General features: G+C 38.1%; 1 protein-coding gene across 2 annotated transcripts in view; it reads right to left on the bottom strand.

The window, feature by feature from the left end:
- LOC125247832 (protein HOS4) overlaps positions 1-18,650 on the bottom strand; it is a 109,151-nt gene that overhangs the window by 23,390 nt on the left and 67,111 nt on the right. For both annotated transcript variants that reach the window (XM_048159338.1, XM_048159339.1), the window contains one exon: positions 6,811-6,897. In XM_048159338.1, the coding sequence (XP_048015295.1) occupies positions 6,811-6,897 (87 nt within the window). The remainder of the gene's footprint in view (positions 1-6,810; positions 6,898-18,650) is intronic.

The raw sequence follows: 18,650 nt of genomic DNA, 5'->3' as shown, positions 1-18,650 counted from the left end.
CGCAACAGACTGGTTCATCTGACTAATCAGAGCAGAGTAGACCAATCCCAACAGACTGGGTCATCTGACCAATCAGAGCAGAGTAGACCAATCCCAACAGACTGGGTCATCTGATCAATCAGAGCAGAGTAGACCAATCGCAACAGACTGGGTCATTTCACCAATTAAAGAAGAGTAGACCAATCGCAACAGACTGGGTCATCTGACCAATCAGAGCAGAGTAGACCAATCCCAACAGACTGGGTCATTTGAGCAATCAGAGCAGAGTAGACCAATCCCAACAGACTGGGTCATCTGACCAATCAGAACAGAATAGATCAATCCCAACAGACTGGGTCATTTGACCAATCAGAGCAGAGTAGACCAACCGCAACAGACTGGGTCATTTGACCAATTAAAGAAGAGTAGACCAATTGCAACAGACTGGGTCATCTGACTAATCAGAGCAGAGTAGACCAATCCCAACAGACTGGGTCATCTGACCAATCAGAGCAGAGTAGACCAATCCCAACAGACTGGGTCATCTGACCAATCAGAGCAGAATAGACCAATCCCAACAGACTGGGTCATCTGACCAATCAGAGCAGAATAGACCAATCCCAACAGACTGGGTCATTTGACCAATCACAGCAGAGTAGACCAATCCCAACAGACTGGGTCATCTGACCAATCAGAACAGAATAGACTAATCCCAACAGACTGGGTCATCTGACCAATCAGAACAGAATAGACCAATCCCAACAGACTGGGTCATTTGACCAATCAGCAGATTAGACCAATCCCAATCAGAGCAGAATAGACCAATCCCAACAGACTGGGTCATTTGACCAATCAGAGCAGAGTAGACCAATCCCAACAGACTGGGTCATCTGACCAATCAGAGCAGAGTAGACCAATCGCAACAGACTGGGTCATTTCACCAATTAAAGAAGAGTAGACCAATTGCAACAGACTGGGTCATCTGACCAATCAGAGCAGAGTAGACCAATCCCAACAGACTGGGTCATTTGAGCAATCAGAGCAGAGTAGACCAATCCCAACAGACTGGGTCATCTGACCAATCAGAACAGAATAGACCAATCCCAACAGACTGGGTCATTTGACCAATCAGAGCAGAGTAGACCAACCGCAACAGACTGGGTCATTTGACCAATTAAAGCAGAGTAGACCAATTGCAACAGACTGGGTCATCTGACCAATCAGAGCAGAGTAGACCAATCCCAACAGACTGGGTCATCTGACCAATCAGAGCAGAGTAGACCAATCCCAACAGACTGGGTCATCTGACCAATCAGAGCAGAATAGACCAATCCCAACAGACTGGGTCATCTGACCAATCAGAGCAGAATAGACCAATCCCAACAGACTGGGTCATTTGACCAATCAGAGCAGAGTAGACCAATCCCAACAGACTGGGTCATCTGACCAATCAGAACAGAATAGACTAATCCCAACAGACTGGGTCATCTGACCAATCAGAACAGAATAGACCAATCCCAACAGACTGGGTCATTTGACCAATCAGCAGATTAGACCAATCCCAATCAGAGCAGAATAGACCAATCCCAACAGACTGGGTCATTTGACCAATCAGAGCAGAGTAGACCAATCCCAACAGACTGGGTCATCTGACCAATCAGAACAGAATAGACCAATCCCAACAGACTGGGTCATTTGACCAATCAGAGCAGAGTAGACCAATCCCAACAGACTGGGTCATTTGACCAATCAGAGCAGAGTAGACCAGTCCCAACAGACTGGGTCATCTGACCAATCAGAACAGAATAGACCAAACCCAACAGACTGGGTCATTTGACCAATCAGAGCAGAGTAGACCAATCGCAACAGACTGGGTCATTTGACCAATTAAAGCAGAGTAGACCAATCGCAACAGACTGGGTCATTTGACCAATCAGAGCAGAGTAGACCAATCGCAACAGACTGGGTCATTTGACCAATTAAAGCAGAGTAGACCAATCGCAACAGACTGGGTCATTTGACCAATTAAAGCAGAGTAGACCAATCGCAACAGACTGGGTCATTTGACCATTCAGAGCAGAGTAGACCAATCCCAACAGACTGGGTCATCTGACCAATTAAAGCACAGTAGACCAATTGCAACAGACTGGTTCATCTGACTACTCAGAGCAGAGTAGACCAATCCCAACAGACTGGGTCATCTGACCAATCAGAGCAGAGTAGACCAATCGCAACAAACTGGTTCATCTGACCAATTAAAGCAGAGTAGACCAATCCCAACAGACTGGTTCATCTGACCAATTAAAGCAGAGTAGACCAATCCCAACAGACTGGGTCATCTGACTGATCAGATCAGAGTAGACCAATCCCAACAGACTGGGTCATCTGACCAATTAAAGCAGAGTAGACCAATCGCAACAGACTGGTTCATCTGACCAATCAGAGTAGAGTAGACCAATCCCAACAGACTGGGTCATCTGACCAATTAAAGCACAGTAGACCAATTGCAACAGACTGGTTCATCTGACTACTCAGAGCAGAGTAGACCAATCCCAACAGACTGGGACATTTGACCAATCAGAGCAGAGTAGACCAATCGCAACAGACTGGGTCATCTGACCAATTAAAGCAGAGTAGACCAATCCCAACAGACTGGGTAATCTGACTGATCAGATCAGAGTAGACCAATCCCAACAGACTGGGTCATCTGACCAATTAAAGCAGAGTAGACCAATCGCAACAGACTGGGTCATCTGACCAATCAGAGCAGTGTAGACCAATGAATGGGGTCAACTGTCCAATCAGAGCAGAATAGACCAATCCCAACAGAGAGACATTAGAAAGACTAAAATTTCGAACTGAATTTTGACTTTGAGAAATAAGGTGATGCTGCAATGAGTATTATGAGAAAATTTGTGTTTTTTGACCTTTGGAGCATGCAAACCTGTTGTAGGAGACCTTCCAAACAAAATTAGGAACATTTAAAATTGCATATTAGGTGTACTTTAACTTGTTTTAAAAATGCAGCATTCATCAAACAACATACAAAATTAAATAAATAAAAAAGACTGTCATTGCAAGTCAAAACTATATCAAAATGAAACACCAAAAAAGCCCATCAAAAGATGTGAAGGGAAAATGAGACACTGAAAGAAAAAAAGAAATCTACGCCTCATGTGTTTGTGAATCATACTGAGGCATATCCAGACCCTGACAACGCTCCATGGATTATTGATTTTTTTATTCCATTTCTGCTCAGAAGAGACTGCACTTGAAGAGCACCATTAGCCCCATAACGATTAGAGAGCAAAAGTTAATTATGTAATTATGAAGGCAATAAGAAGTGCATGTGTGCTTGACTTTGCTCGTGAAGGCTTTAAACATTATCTTCAATGAGACAGAGGGAGGGGAGATTAAAGTAAAGAAGAAATGAGGGAAAACATTAAGTAATCACAACTCTTTCCCTCCTCTGATTTTATATCTAGATTTTTTATCAGGACATGTTTATTTATTTATTTATTTATTTATTTGTGTCTTTCCATATATGCCTTTGTTACACCTCTACTATGATGAACATGTTTTCAATTTCTGAATTAAAAAATAAATAAATAGTGATGTAACATTAAATTGTTTGGAATTGTCTGTCATGAGATTTTTATTTAAAATATAAATGTATTTGAAATATTTTATTTTAATATTTTTAATAATATTGTTTAAAATCTTTTATTTTAGTATAAAATTAATTTTAAAAACTCGCCTGAGATGTTAACAAAGAGTGTTATTAAAAAGAAAAAAAAAAGTTGTGCAGCATTAAGTAGTTTGGAATTATCTTTTAAAATTGAATAATTGAAAACGTTTTTTCAGTAACAGTCAGTAAAGGTCAGTCTGTGTCACCATGTGCAGGATTTTGTTGATATTCATTATTTTAAAAAAATGTCAATTATGTAATTTTAACCCTGAAATAAATAATAATAATGATAATAAAAATGAAGTTTGTTTTCATTTGTCATACGTCTTCTTTGTTAATTTGCTGCCACTCTTCACTCATCAGTCACCATGAACACTAACCTATCATCACAGTTCATCGTTTGTGTTAATTTAAGTTCCTGCTTGTCCTCAGTTCAGTGTCCGGTATTGTTTGTGTCCCATGCACACTGTCTCGCATGTTGGCTTGTTATTTGGATTATTCTATTAAACATTGTATTATCTTCATCTTCATTTTCCTTGAACCTGAGCAATACAAAATAACGGACCTACCCAATGGATGAACGGGTAAAGTTCATCACCGTGGCTCAGGAGATTTATTAGATTACTCAAGGGAGTTTTTCTGGCTTACCATCGACGACGACACCCTGAGGACCCTGTTCCGGATCGGGGCAACATTCAAACACCCGTCAACCTCCCAGACACCTCAAAACTGGACTGGAGGGAAACCTTAATTTGGTGTCTGGAGAGCGTTCCGTCCCGGTCCGGAATCAAGTCAGACCCAGAGCAAGATTCACCACCATCGAGCGCGGAGAAGTCATGTGAGCTCCTCGCAGACTGAGTGGCACCCTCAACGACGAGACCCTCTGGACCCTGTTCCAGATCGGGGCAACATTCAACCACCCTATCTACCTCCCAGACACCTCAGGACTGGACTGGAGGGAAACCTTAATTTGGTGTCTGGAGAGCGTTCCGTCCCGGTCCGGAATCAAGTCAGACACAGAGTATTTTCACCACCATCGAGCACGGAGAAGTCATATGAGCCCCCCACAGACCGAGCGGCACCCTCAACGACGAGACCCTGTGGACCCTGTTCCGGATCGGGGCAACATTCAACCACCTCATCGACCTCCCAGACACCTCAGGACTGGACTGGAGGGAAACCTTAATTTGGTGTCTGGAGAGCGTTCCGTCCCTGTCCAATCTGGAACCAAGACAGACCCAGAGCAAGTTTCACCACCATCGACTGTAGAGAAGTCATGTGAGCCCCCCAGAGACCGGGTGGCACCACCCACTGCAACGAGTGAGCCAGAGCCTGAGGATAAGGGGACAGAGCTTGCCATCGCCCCAGAAGCAGTGCCCCAACGTGGATCTGACCAAGGGTGTGAGCCCGAGACACCACTGGCCAAGGGAACTGAGACAGAGGACTGGCTGATGGACTTCGATGGGGACTTGTCAACTCCCACCCTACCCCACCCGGTATCTAATTCATCTGCATTATCCAAAGAGAACTTTGAGATCTGGGAATTATTTTTTGCTCTAAACTGTGTGGACTGTGTCATGATTACCATCATCCTCTAAAGTCCGCTGTTGGTGGTTGCTGTTGGAGCAACCACCAACAGCGCCTATCCAGCAGCGCCTATCCGCCTCCAGCTTCAAATCCCTTTGCTCCATCTCAGCCTGTCAACCTCTCGGCTCCGTCTTGGCTCCTCCCACCTGCAGGCTCCACCAAAAACTTTCAGTCTAATGGCTCCTCCGGGTTCCCTCGTCCCACCGGCTCCCCTTGGTCAGTTGTCACACCACTTCCACCATGGACTTACATTCCCATCGGAATTGCCTCTATCTCACACCACCGTCGTCCCAGCCCTTAGGTACTCTGGCTCCACCTATGATGCTCGTTGCCACAATATTGCCTGGGTCTCCTGCACCAGCGATGTAGTTCAGCTCCATCGACCCTCAGTCTGCGCCAGTGGATCCACCAGCTTTGTCTCTGTTGGTCATCTTGGCTCCTCTCTCCCTCGCCTCCACCGTGGACTGTTGGTTCTGGGAAGCTCTGGGTCTGTGCCATCAGAACTCCTCCACCCTCTAGATCAGGGTCTCGTCATCCCACTATTACTATCCCATAGATATCTACATCTTCATCTTCCTTGAACCTGAGAATTACTGAATACCTGACCTACCCAATGGGTGAATGGGTAAAGTTCATCAGCATGACTCCCCTGGATTACTCTTTGTTTTCATCTTGTAATCAAAGTTGTTGTTTTTTTACTTGGTTACACTTGGCAGTTTTGGAGTCATTAAATAAAAAAAAAACATTGTTGAAAAGGGTATACATATCCTTTTAAAAAAAAAAAACAACATGAATAAAAAGATCACATTTTAAGAACTCAAAAGTTTGTCTTTTATACTTTTTCTTATTGACATACATGCAAATATTCTTAGATTTTCACACTTATATAAATGGCCAATTTGCAAAGGGTTGAATTGGACTCTCTAAACTGCACCAGGATCTGAACTGAAATTACCTTCTAAGAGGGACCATGATTCTCTGGGTGATAGAGGGAAAATAGAGTTCTAAATAAAGGTTGGGGGTCGGGACGGGGTGCTGCCAGAGGCACAAAGATCCTGTCAGGATTGCACTTCTCCAACCCTCAATGTGACGAGATAAGATACAGTGAATTATAATATGCATGAACTGGGGGTGAGGCCAAAGCTTTCACTGCTGGACTGTTGGTATATCGGGAATAAATAAACATGAGGTCATGTTTATGCAAGGATAGAGGGAGGTTATACAATTCTCAGCTATATAAACATCCTCTTAACCTTCTGTTTGATTAACAGAAAAAAATCAGCTGATTAGCCACATTAAGCTAAAGGAGGAATAAATGGGCGAGGAAGTCTTTGACCTAAGGGCTTGTATTAAGGAGAAATTATGGTTTAATTATACACAAACACACACATTATAGTGCCAACCTGACTGGATCATAAGAGCTTGGAGCGCTGGCGTGAGAAGGTGTTAATTTTTCTGTGCGAGTGGTGTGTGTTGTGGTGTGTTTGTGTGCGGGCCCCTGCAGAGGTGTAAATGCGAGTGTGTCAGTAGGGACACTGGCTCCTGTCAGCTCTCACCGCTCTCTGGTTGACGTCCGCTCCGGAGCGCGCCATCATGTCCGCCATCTCCACGCGGCCCTGCTTGGCCGCCCAGTGGAGCGCCGTCTGCAACACATGCATGCAAACACACCAGCTGTCAATCACCACGCTGCTGTCAATCACACATGTGATGTATTCAGGCTACACCATCCCACCCGGGCTTAATAAGACTGCTGCGCTACTGTAAAGACTGAACTCACGTGAGCCGCCCTCATTTACAAAGGTCATACTGACCGAGCATGTTTTCCTTCATGTGATTGGCTGTGGTGTTAAGTTCTTTAAAAAGAATATTCTGTCATTATGTACTCAACCTAATTTAGTTCTAAACCTTTATGCTGTTATTTTTCTGTGGAACACAAAAAAGATTTTTTATTTTTTTTTAGTTGTTATTTACTGAAAATCTTCTCTGTATCAAACCTGATGGGAGTTCCATTTTTGTTAAGCCTTATGAATTGTGTAGTCAATTTTGGAGATAAAAAATTTCAGTGAAAATTCAGCTTTAATTTTGGTTTGTATATTTGTGACAATACATATAATTTATTGTTTTATAAGGTATTATTTATCATCCTTATTATTTATAATGTATTTTTATATTAAAAGTATAACATTTATTTATTTAGCCTATTTATTTAATTACCTATTTAATTTATTTAATTAGATTGAGCAACAGGGTTACAGATTTAGAATAAATTATTATTATTTATTAAAAAACACCAGAGTATTTATTTATTTAAAAACCACAAGATTAAGCAACAGGGATGCGGATTTAGACAAAATTATTATTATTATTATTAATAATAATAATAATAATAATAAAACATATTATTATTTATGTATTTATTTTAGGGATGTCATGATTCTTTGATTAAATTTGAGTGCTCTATTTATAAAAAAAAATAAAAATCCTCAATGCAAATTACCTGTGTCGATTAACCAGCAAAATACCGGAAGTGGCGCATTCCATGTACAAGAATCCATGAACCGCATAATTAGATCATTTTCAAAAGCTTCACGATATATTAAAACCTATTGTGAAATCACCAACACTGCAATTCAGTTAAATAAGTATATGGCTGCGGGTTTCAGAATGAAGCGCAACGCTTTAATTATTTACATGCGTGCAGGTTAATCAGAGCAGCTCCGTTTACAGTAAATGCTGCTCCACACAAACTCATTCTCTGCATGTGCTGTTTGTTTGGGTTTCCAATAAATATGCAAATTGTTGATCGCGATTTCAAAATAAAAGTTTAAATCCCCACTCTGAGTTTGCATGTTTTGATGTCCACATATTCTTATTCTTGAAATTATAGTGACTGGAGCATTTCTATCGTAAATAATTGGCCAAATATTAAAGATTATGTGGACATTTGAATTAAATGTTGTTTGGCCAATATTAAACAATGGCCTGATGATTGTTGTTGTTACATTTTACAGCATGATATGGCATCCTTTGCAGGCATTTGTTATAATACATAATGTACAAGTTGGTAGATTACTTGCTTGATACTTTATTTGAACCAAAATATATGCATTTTAAGTAATTTTAAAGGCTATTGTTCTATTTAATAAAAAAAAAAAAAAAAAAAAAATCAGATTACATGATTACCAAATTAACTTGACAGCCCGTATGTATTTATTTATATTAAAAGAAAATTGAGCAACATGGATGCTTATTTATATATATATATATATATATATATATATATATATATATATATATATATATATATATATATATATATATTATTAGTTTTATTTATAAGTAAAAAAACAAAAAAACAACAACAAAAAAAAAAAAACACCAGAATGAGAAAGAGATTTAGAGATTTGCAGATTTAGACAAAACTTGTTGTTTTGTTGATGTTTTACTATGAATCACTGCATTATTAATTAGACATTAATGAAAAGCTGTGAGGAACAGTGATACAATCATTATAAAAAATAAGATGAAAATTAAAACAGTAACCCATCAAACAGACTGTACTCTTCACAGCCTCATTTTCATTCACTTCAAATATAGTACACCCGGCACAATGTGACGCAAGTCTTTTTTGCTAGTTTCAGCCTGACGCAGTTATCATTTTCATGTCCTGCGCCACGTTGTTTAAATGCACTCGTGCCCATCTGTTCGCCCATGGGCATGCTGGTCTGAAAACAAGGTGTTCAGGTGCATTGTTGGCGTGTTGCTATTTTGAGGCAACTGAAAATGACTGCGCTATTGACCAACAAAAACCTGGTCTAAAGTCAATGGCGCAGTATTTTTTTTGTTATTTAAAGAGTGTGTTAGTAATATGCGCCTATAGGCGGGTGCACAAACATGCCAAATATTAAAAATAGAAGGATTACAAAGTAAAAGACTATTATTGTGAACATAAAGATAAAAATGCCTACGTCATAATGGATAGTCATTGCACGTATCAGAATTACCTATTTGCAGTAATTATGAATATTCCGCCATGTAAATAGTGAATCCACCATGGCGCGAGCACAACTGGCTTTTAAAGGGAATGGGAGATGAGACTCTGATTGGTTTATTGCACATTAAGCCCAAAACACACCCATGACTCATTAAGAGAATCGGTACATCCCTTTTGGACCATGCGCCGACCATTTTTTTCCTGTGGTTAAACTAGCAAAACTGGATTCGGACACGCTCTGAGTGCACCTGCGCCATGTGCTTAGATCGTTAAAATAGGGCCCCTAGAGTTGTATTTTTATTTCATGAAATTCAAATACATTTAAGTGTCCAAAAATGTCCAAAATTTTGGGTCACTGTATCTGCAGCCCATTTATGCTGCACCTATCAAAGCTGTGTTTGGGTTCATTTGCCTAAGCAGATTTGGCTCCGTATGAATGAATGAATGAGAACAGGGCTGAGTCATTAGCATACCAGCTAATTCAGCACAATGTTAGCTCACTGAGGCCAAACTCAAGGACGCCTTCCCTGCTGCTGTCCAACCCTGCGTCCCGACAGAATACATAATGTACTTCTCATTTACCTCAATCCATAACTCCTCCTCACATGAAGAAAGAGACGCTTAGAGCTAACTGCATAATGCTTGATAATCTGAAGTATTATTTCCTTGTATTTTTTTACTTATTGATTGATTGATTGATTTATAATAGTTTATTATTAATCATCATTATTATTTTTTAATGTATTTTAAAGGATTAGTTCACTTCAGAATTAAAATTCATGTCATCCAAGATGTTCATGTCTTTCTTTCTTCATTCAAAAAGAAATTAAGGTTTTTGAGGAAAACATTCCTGGATTTTTCTCCATATAGTGGACTTCACTGGGGTTCAACAGGTTGAAGGTCCAAATGTCAGTTTCAGTGCAGCTTCAAAGAGCTCTATATGATCCCAGACAAGGAATAAGAGTTTTATCTAGAGAAACCATCTGCCATTTTCTAAAAACAAAAAACAAAAACACATTTATATACTTTTTAAACCACAAATGCTCATCTTGCACTGCTCTGTAATGTGCCACGCATTATGTAATAACGTTAGAAAGGTCACGCGTGGGCAGAAGTATCACGGTAGTGCAAAAAACTCCATCTCATTTTCTCCAACTTGAAAATTGCCTGACATTGTTGTTTTACCTTTTTTGTGAGGACCGTTTGACTTAGTTTTTGAGCGTTCGTTTTGTAAACACTGGGTCTTTATCGACCCGGATCTATATCTAACACTGATGGATCTCTACCTGTCGCGATAATATAAAACTCCTCTGATATTAAAGTAACAATTACAGAAGAATAAAATAAAGCATACTTTGTTACCTTTTGGAGCTTGAAAGGGCTCCATTTGAGCAGATGTTTTATGCCATCACCACTGTCCTCGTCAGAGCTCATTTCCCAGTAAATTCAGCAAATAATGGGCTAGTTTTATGTTTGAGGTCATGAATAGGAGCCCATTCATAATCTCAAATGTATTCTCAAATCTATAATTTTCAACATCTTCAAAATCAACATTTCAACACTAACAGCTTCACCAGATCTATCCAGTAACAGTTACAGTCATATTTGATTGCGTTTAGTACTTGCTCTGCAGTAAATCGCTGAGCCATTTCATGTTTTTCTTATTATTTCGTTTTCCGTCTAAATGAGTCGTCACTTCAGCATTGTGTATCAGACGTTGCCACCTTGTGGAATAAAGGTGAATTCCACTTATTCCGTCATCTAAGATTTCATTATTGTTGTGCAGAAAAAATATATGTACACTCATACACACCTCGGGTCGTTAGTGACCCTATACAATTTTTTACAAAAAATGAATACAAAAATGTGCATTCTTTAATAATTTTATGATTTTTTTCTTGTTATATTCTTTATAATGAATTGATTGAGGAATACCAAGAAGGTTGATGTCAAATTTTAAAAAAAGAACGAGGAGGAGGGTAGTGAATGACGTCCCGGGTCACAAAAGACCCGAGGTATGCATTTAAGGGTTAAAATTTGTATATTTTTTTTAGAAAATTTATAATTTTTATGAATTTTTTTTTTTTTTTTTTTTCAGAAAATGACCGATCGTTTCGCTAGATAAGACTCTTATTCCTTGTCTGGGATCGTGTAGAGCTCTTTGAAGCTGCACTGAAACTGACATTTGGACCTTCAACCCGTTGAACCCCAGTGAAGTCCACTATATGGAGAAAAATCCTGGAATGTTTTCCTCAAAAACCTTAATTTCTTTTCGAGTGAAGAAAGAAAGACATGAACATCTTGGATGACATGGGGGTGAGAAAATTATCAGGAAATTTTAATTCTGAAGTGAACTAATCCTTTAATATAAAAAAGTATATTTTTATTTCAATAATTTAAAAAGTGAGTGAGCAACAGCTGCAGATTTAGCCAAAACCAATTTTATTTTAGTATCATTGAGATACTATTATAGTTTTTATTAATAATTAGATTTTGTTTTTATTTGTATATTTTCAGTTGTCATTTTATTTTTGTTAAAGTTTTTTTTTTTTTTTTTTTTTTAAATATCTATATAGTTCTCTAGACTGCACAAAATGTCCAATTATGCATCAATACAGACAAAGTTACAGGCTACTTACAAACTTCAGGTCCGAGTGAAGAGTTCCAAGTGTTATTTTTTTATTCATTGCGTGTGTCAGAGATTCCCGGAGCGAGAAAGAGAAAGAAAGCAAGAAAACAACATCAGTAATAGGATAACACAGCTCTTTTGGGCCTTGTTGCTCTCCATAGTCGCCATTGTGTTCAGTCACATCGGCGTGTTTGGCCAAAAGCTCAGAGTGTTTCTCCAGTCCCCGTCCACATTCCCTCGCAGGGCCACATCAAAGCTGCAGCAGCCATGCTTTTGTCAAACTCTCCTCCCCAATTTTCTGTCACCAAGTTTTATCTCTTCCAAATCGCCACCAGCCTTTAACCTATTCTGAGCCGATTAGCTGAATGCTTGATTTGAGCATTAGAGAAACTATAGCAACCTGTAATCTGCCAGAGAGCGAATCAAAAAGCTCTATGTATCTTGTCACGCAAGAGCTGGCAGCCCACCTTGACCCCATAAGCCGTCTCTTACAGAGCCCTCGCTGGGCGGACAGGCCCTGCTTTATTCACACACATACAATCCGCTGAGAAATGGTCTCCGGACAATCTGAGCCCCGTCTTGAAGAGCAACAATCTGCCCATGTCTATGATCATTTAGTAAACAATGTTCAATAAAACAGCCTAGAGAAAATGAAAACATGTTAGCATAACGTAAGGCAGCATTAAACATCAAATTTCTATATAGCAGGGTAATCCCTTGTGAAAAAGAAGAACACTTTAAGTACATACTTAAAGGGTTAGTTCACCCAAAAATGAAAATTCTGTCATTTATTATTTACCCTCATGTCGTTCCACACCCGTAAGACCTTCGTTAATCTTCAGAACACAAATTAAGATATTTTTGTTGAAATCCGATAGCTCCGTGAGGCCTCCATAGGGAGCAATGACATTTCCTTTCTCAAGATCCATTAATGTACTAAAAACATATTTAAATCAGTTCATGTGAGTACAGTGGTTCAATATTAATATTATAAAGCGACGAGAATATTTTTGGTGCACCAAAAAAAACAAAATAACGACTTATTTAGTGATGGCCGATTTCAAAACACTGCTTCAGGAAGCTTCGGAGCGTTATGAATCAGTGTATCGAATCATGATTTAGATCGCGTGTCAAACTGCCAACGGCTGAAATCATGTGACTTTGGCGCTCCGAACAGCAGATTCAACACACTGATTCATTTGTGCTCCGATGCTTCCTGAAGCAGTGTTTTGAAATCGGCCATCACTAAATAAGTCGTTATTTTGTTTTTTTTGGTGCTCCACAAATATTCTCGTTGCTTTATAATATTAATATTGAACCACTGAACCCACATGAACTGATTTAAATGTTTTTAGTACATTAATGGATCTTGAGAGAGGAAATGTCATTGCTCCCTATGAAGGCCTCACGGAGCCATCGGATTTCAACTAAAATATCTTAATTTGTGTTCTGAAGATTAACGAAGGTCTTACGGGTGTGGAACAACATGAGGGTGAGTAATTAATTAATTTTTGGGTGAACTAACCTTTAAAATACTAATTACAGAAATGATATACTTTAAAAGACTATACTTGAATTAAATCTGAATGTAATGTTTTCAGATACTTAATTGCATAATAATTGCAAACAAATGAAAATGTATTACAGTTTAAATTTTTATTATTTAGCTTTTTAGACCAACTTAAGCACATCTTTATATGTAATTTCAAAATTACTTATGTTGTCTTTGAAATATGGTTAAAGTGTACTGACAAGCATTTATGGTATACTAAAATATATTTTAATATTATTTGTATTTGAAATTTGTTTAAATATATTTGTAATTACACATTTTAATGATGAAGTTGCAATTAAGTAACTTTTAGGATACATTAACTTTCAAGTCAAGTCACCTTTATTTATATAGTGCTTTTTACAATACAGATTGCTTCACAGTAATAAACTGGAAAATAATGATTCATTGATGAAAACAAAGTTCAATTCTCCTGTATAGCAGCTCTAAAATGACAATAATGTCATTGTTCAGCTGAATTCAGTTCAGTATTGATTTCGTGAGTAGTAAAAATCATCAATTATTAAAGGGTTAGTTCACCCAAAAATAATAATTCTGTCATTATTTACTTACCTGTAAGACCTTCGTTCATCTTCAGAACACAAATTAAGATATTTTTGATGAAATCCAAGAGGTTTTTTTAATCCCCCATAGAAAGCAATAATTACCACATTCAAGGTCCAGAAAAGTACTAAAGACATTGTTAAAATAGTCAACGTGACTACAGTGGTTCAACCTTAATGTTACGAAGTGATGAGAATACTTTTTGTGCACAAAAACAAAACAAAAATAACGACTTTATTCAACAATTTGAACCATTGTCATTCAAAGTGAACGCAGTGCTTCCTTGTTTACATCCGAATGCAGGTTCATTATTGGCTGGATCCTGTGTCAGGATCACATGCATTCATAGTGCTGCTCACGTGTTCAGCTCCGGCCAAAACTGAGTAATTTTAAGCATGTTTTTAACTACCTTTCTGGATGTCTATAGAGTCTATGTCTATGTGCAGTCAGATATGCTCGGATTTCATCAAAAATATCTCAATTTGTGTTCTGAAGATGAACGAAGGTCTTACAGGTGTGGAACGACATGAAGGTGAGTAATCAATTCATTTTTGGGTGAACTAACCCTTTAATTTCATTAATATTATATCATCTTCATGTAGAGTTTTTTTTTTTTTTTGTTAAAAGTAAATTTCTTTTAACAACTTCTACACTGCTTTTCTATACGCACATGAATGATGCATAAAATCATGTGACTTGTGGAGAGTATCGTTAGTTTTCAAAGTGATTTACAGTTGCCAGATAATAAAATCTTATGATTTCTGTATTTCAAAATGATTTATTAAATACAGCTTTTCAAACAAAACGTTAAGAATAAAAGTGTCTGACTATGTCAAATCCACGTGTTTATCAACTACATCAGAAGTAAAATAAATAAATACATACATAAAATATCTAACAAAAGATGTGTAATCCTCCAGTTTGATCAAGCCGAGCATAAGAAGCAGTGTAATTCTAATGTGTGGGGCAAAACCCGCGCCGGTTTTGTGTGTGTGAGGTTTAGTGTGTGCCAGATGGAGGCTCTGTCTTTTATTGGCAGTGTGAAAGGACAGCTTATAGTGCTCCTCTGTGGTCCGGCTCAATAGAGAGGGTGAGAGCAGACCCTCACACACGCTCTCTCTCTCAAAGCCTGATGCTTGTCACCATATGGAGCTGTTTAAAAACAGCCATAGCCCCACACAAAAGAGCAACATTAACAGCCTCTTACAATGACTGCTGGGACAACACTGAATTATTGCACAGAGAGAGCAGTCACACACACACACACACACACACATATATATATGCAGAGAGAGATCTTTTATGACCTTATCACTCAAATTTGAGGTTTGATAATACTGAAAGCTTTGAATATTTTCAATTTCAGATAGAATTGAAAGGGAATTGAAGGGGTTGTTCTGAAATGGTTTTGCTTTAGGAGATTTTACAATAAATATCAAGCGGCAACCCAACACAATATCAAGAATGTTTATTGTATAAAAGAAAAGAAAAGCAAATTGAGTGTTTTTTAATATATATATTACCATGAACCAATATGCACATTTATTAACGTAATTTAAACTAAATAGGAAAATTCACAATTTTACCAATTATTTAATTTACCAAATTTACCAATTATTATACATAGATTGATATCAGATATGAGTTTATTCCTCCAGTTTAAAAGCCTATTTATTTTTTCTATCTTAACTATGTACAATTATATCTAGTTGCAATTTATTGTTTGCATTTAGGATAGTCTTTCCCTATTATCAGCGACCATTCCAGAGAACAGACCTGCAACCGATTTTTGAGTCGAGACCCAAGAACCACTGCATTAGGCAGGATTTTAAGGCAACATTGGCACAATCATGATGCAAATTGGTGCCTTCTGAGAAAATTCTAAGACAGCATCGCAAATATCACTACATTTTGTGGAGAAAGCAAAATCTAAGAATGCACTGGAAAAACACAATCGAAGATGACAGATGAAGCAAGAGAAATGTGGCTTATAAATATACTGTATTCAGTAACAAAATGTCTAAAAATGGATCATTCTTTGTATTTCAATCATCCGCCCAACAGTCTACAGAAATTAAAACCTAGCGCAGCTAACATGTTAGCATAACGTAATTGTCACATGTGCTCTGTGTCTGTCCTTGGACTTTTAAGTGTTTCCTGTGCTTTATGTTGTAGTTCTTTGTAGTTTTTCATGTTGATTTGTCTCCCCAGGTGTTTCTTGTTTCCTTGTTATCTTGTTAAGCCTGTTTGCCCTTGTGTATATATAGCCCTTGTGTTTCCTTGTTCTTTGCTAGTTGTTGTTTCATGTGTTGTGACGGATCGTGTTCATGTCTAAGGTTCCAGTCTATTCGTCTGGTGTTTTGTTATTAAAAGTGTGCGTGCAATTGGATTCTCTCTCTGCTTTGTCTTTTAACGCTCATTACAGTTATGCAAAATTTAACAACAAATTTAAATTTCATAGTAAAAAAGAAGTACACTTTAGCATACTTCTACGCAGGGCTTGACATTAACTTTTTTGCTCACCAGCCACTGTGGCTAGTGGTTTTCCAAAGTTACTAGCCACTCAGCATTTTCACTGGCCACAATTTTGATGTTGGTAAATTACATTTTATATGATTAAAGTTGACTTTGTTATGCTTAAATTATTTTGAGTCATTTTACTTGATTTAGAAGATTTAAAACCCTTTCAAACTTTTAAATGCAGATTGACCACCCAAATCAAGACTACATTTTGTATATCAGCTGGTATGTACAGGTGGGATATGAGAAAAAATATTATACAATTTCTAATATGAGAAATTGTATAAGTTATTTGTGTTAGGCTATATAAAAGAACAAAGAGGCAAATTACAAAAACAATAGTACATTAAAAATAATCTTTTTTCAGATACAGTAGGTTTATTTAACATATAGCCTACATTTATTTAACATCTTTTGTTGTTTGATTAACATTAATGACAGACAGGTAGGCCTATTTAATTGGGCTACTGAATGCATGGACATAACTGACGCATATCCAGTTATTACCCACCTGTTTACGTCCACTTAAGCCATAACCGACTGTATTCACGCGAAATACTCCACACGATGGACATTTAGACATCTGTGTGCACGTGTATTTTACTATTCAGGCGCGAGGAGAACTGATCGCGCGCGCGACAGAGAGAGAGCGCTTCTGTTGTCTGTCATTCAGCGCAATTACACCTATCCCTCCTTCACTAACTGAACGTAAATAACGAATTGTGTGACTGGATTGTAATTTTGTGCTACGACGATCTTCGACGATCATTTGGCTGTAAACTGAAATTATATTCAACCCGCCAAAATGGCTAGTGGGAGTGGCTGTCTTACCCGCCACAGCTGAAATCTACCCGCATTTGGCAGGTTGGCGGGTGTTAATGTCAAGCCCTGTGTAGACAATTGTTGCGTCCCAATTCGCCTACTTATACTACGTCCTAAAAGTATGTACTGTTTTTGTAAAGAAAAAGTACAAACTTTTGAGTGTGTAGCAGAAGAGTATGCAAGCTTTGGGACATACCTCGTCATAATTGCGTCTTTAACGGACGTTCTGTCGCTTATGCAACCTGTAACTGTTTAAACTACCCTGTCAGTCACAGTTTAATTTTATTTCATTTAGTCTCAAGTATTTAGCTTAGCAACATGCTAACACTAAATCAAGTCAAGTCTCCTCCATGTGCATTTTGAGTTAAGAGCACTATTTTTATGACACAAAGTTTCTCCCTGTATAGAGCTTCCATTTCGGGGAAGAAGCTGCCCTAGAAAGTGCCTGTGTAGTAAACAGCAAGGCAGCTCAGTTTGGTCTTTTCCATCTTACATGCAGATGAGAACAAGTCCTGCCGGCTCTCATAAATCATGAGCTGAGAATTAAGAAGGAAAGAGAACATTTCTGATTTTTTAAGGTATTTTTTACATTATGCACCCTTTCATCTTACAAAAGTGTTAAAACTGCGTCCACATTTCTGTGAAATTGTTTTGTAAACACACAAAAGGCCAATAAAAAGATGTAAAGAGCCTCCCTTATCCAAAAACTTAAGCATGAGTTTAATCCTTTTATACTACAGTAGCTCAGTCCTCCATTCCTATTGGCTGAAAGCTGCGGAGAGGTTCATGTAGGCCCTGAGGCGGCTGGAGCACTGCCTGTTTGTTAAACTAATAATTGCCGTGTCATTACACTATAATTACACACAATGATCATTCGGCTGCCTGTGCGTATAGAGAGAGTTGCATACCAGACACACAAATTAGCATGAATTAAATACCTCATCATTGCATTTATTAATGTTGAACAAGAGTGCTCCACTCCTGCATGAAGATGCCTGAAGGTGTAAACCACCATGACCATGTTTTCATATATTAACACTGGCTTCTTCTCATTATTAGATTGTGCTCTCTTGAAAACGTGGGCAAACCCTTTTAATGTAACTTGAATTAATAAAGATCAATGAAAAGCAGTGATATATTCACATAGCGTGACTGTTTGTCAGTGCTGTAAGAATGAATTCAATTGTGTTTGTTTGAAATATCAGAAAGTCTAAGAAAAATAGATGAAGAATATGTGCATGGTTGTTGAATGTTGCAAATAACACTACAATAATGTGTTTTGAAATTGTGGAAAATTAAAAGGGAATGGGATTTC

The sequence above is a fragment of the Megalobrama amblycephala genome, linkage group LG15 (assembly GCF_018812025.1).
Source record: "Megalobrama amblycephala isolate DHTTF-2021 linkage group LG15, ASM1881202v1, whole genome shotgun sequence".
Taxonomy (NCBI): Eukaryota; Metazoa; Chordata; class Actinopteri; order Cypriniformes; family Xenocyprididae; genus Megalobrama; species Megalobrama amblycephala.
The sequence above is the reverse complement of the archived record's forward strand: the minus strand, read 5'-3'. Positions and strand labels throughout refer to the sequence as shown.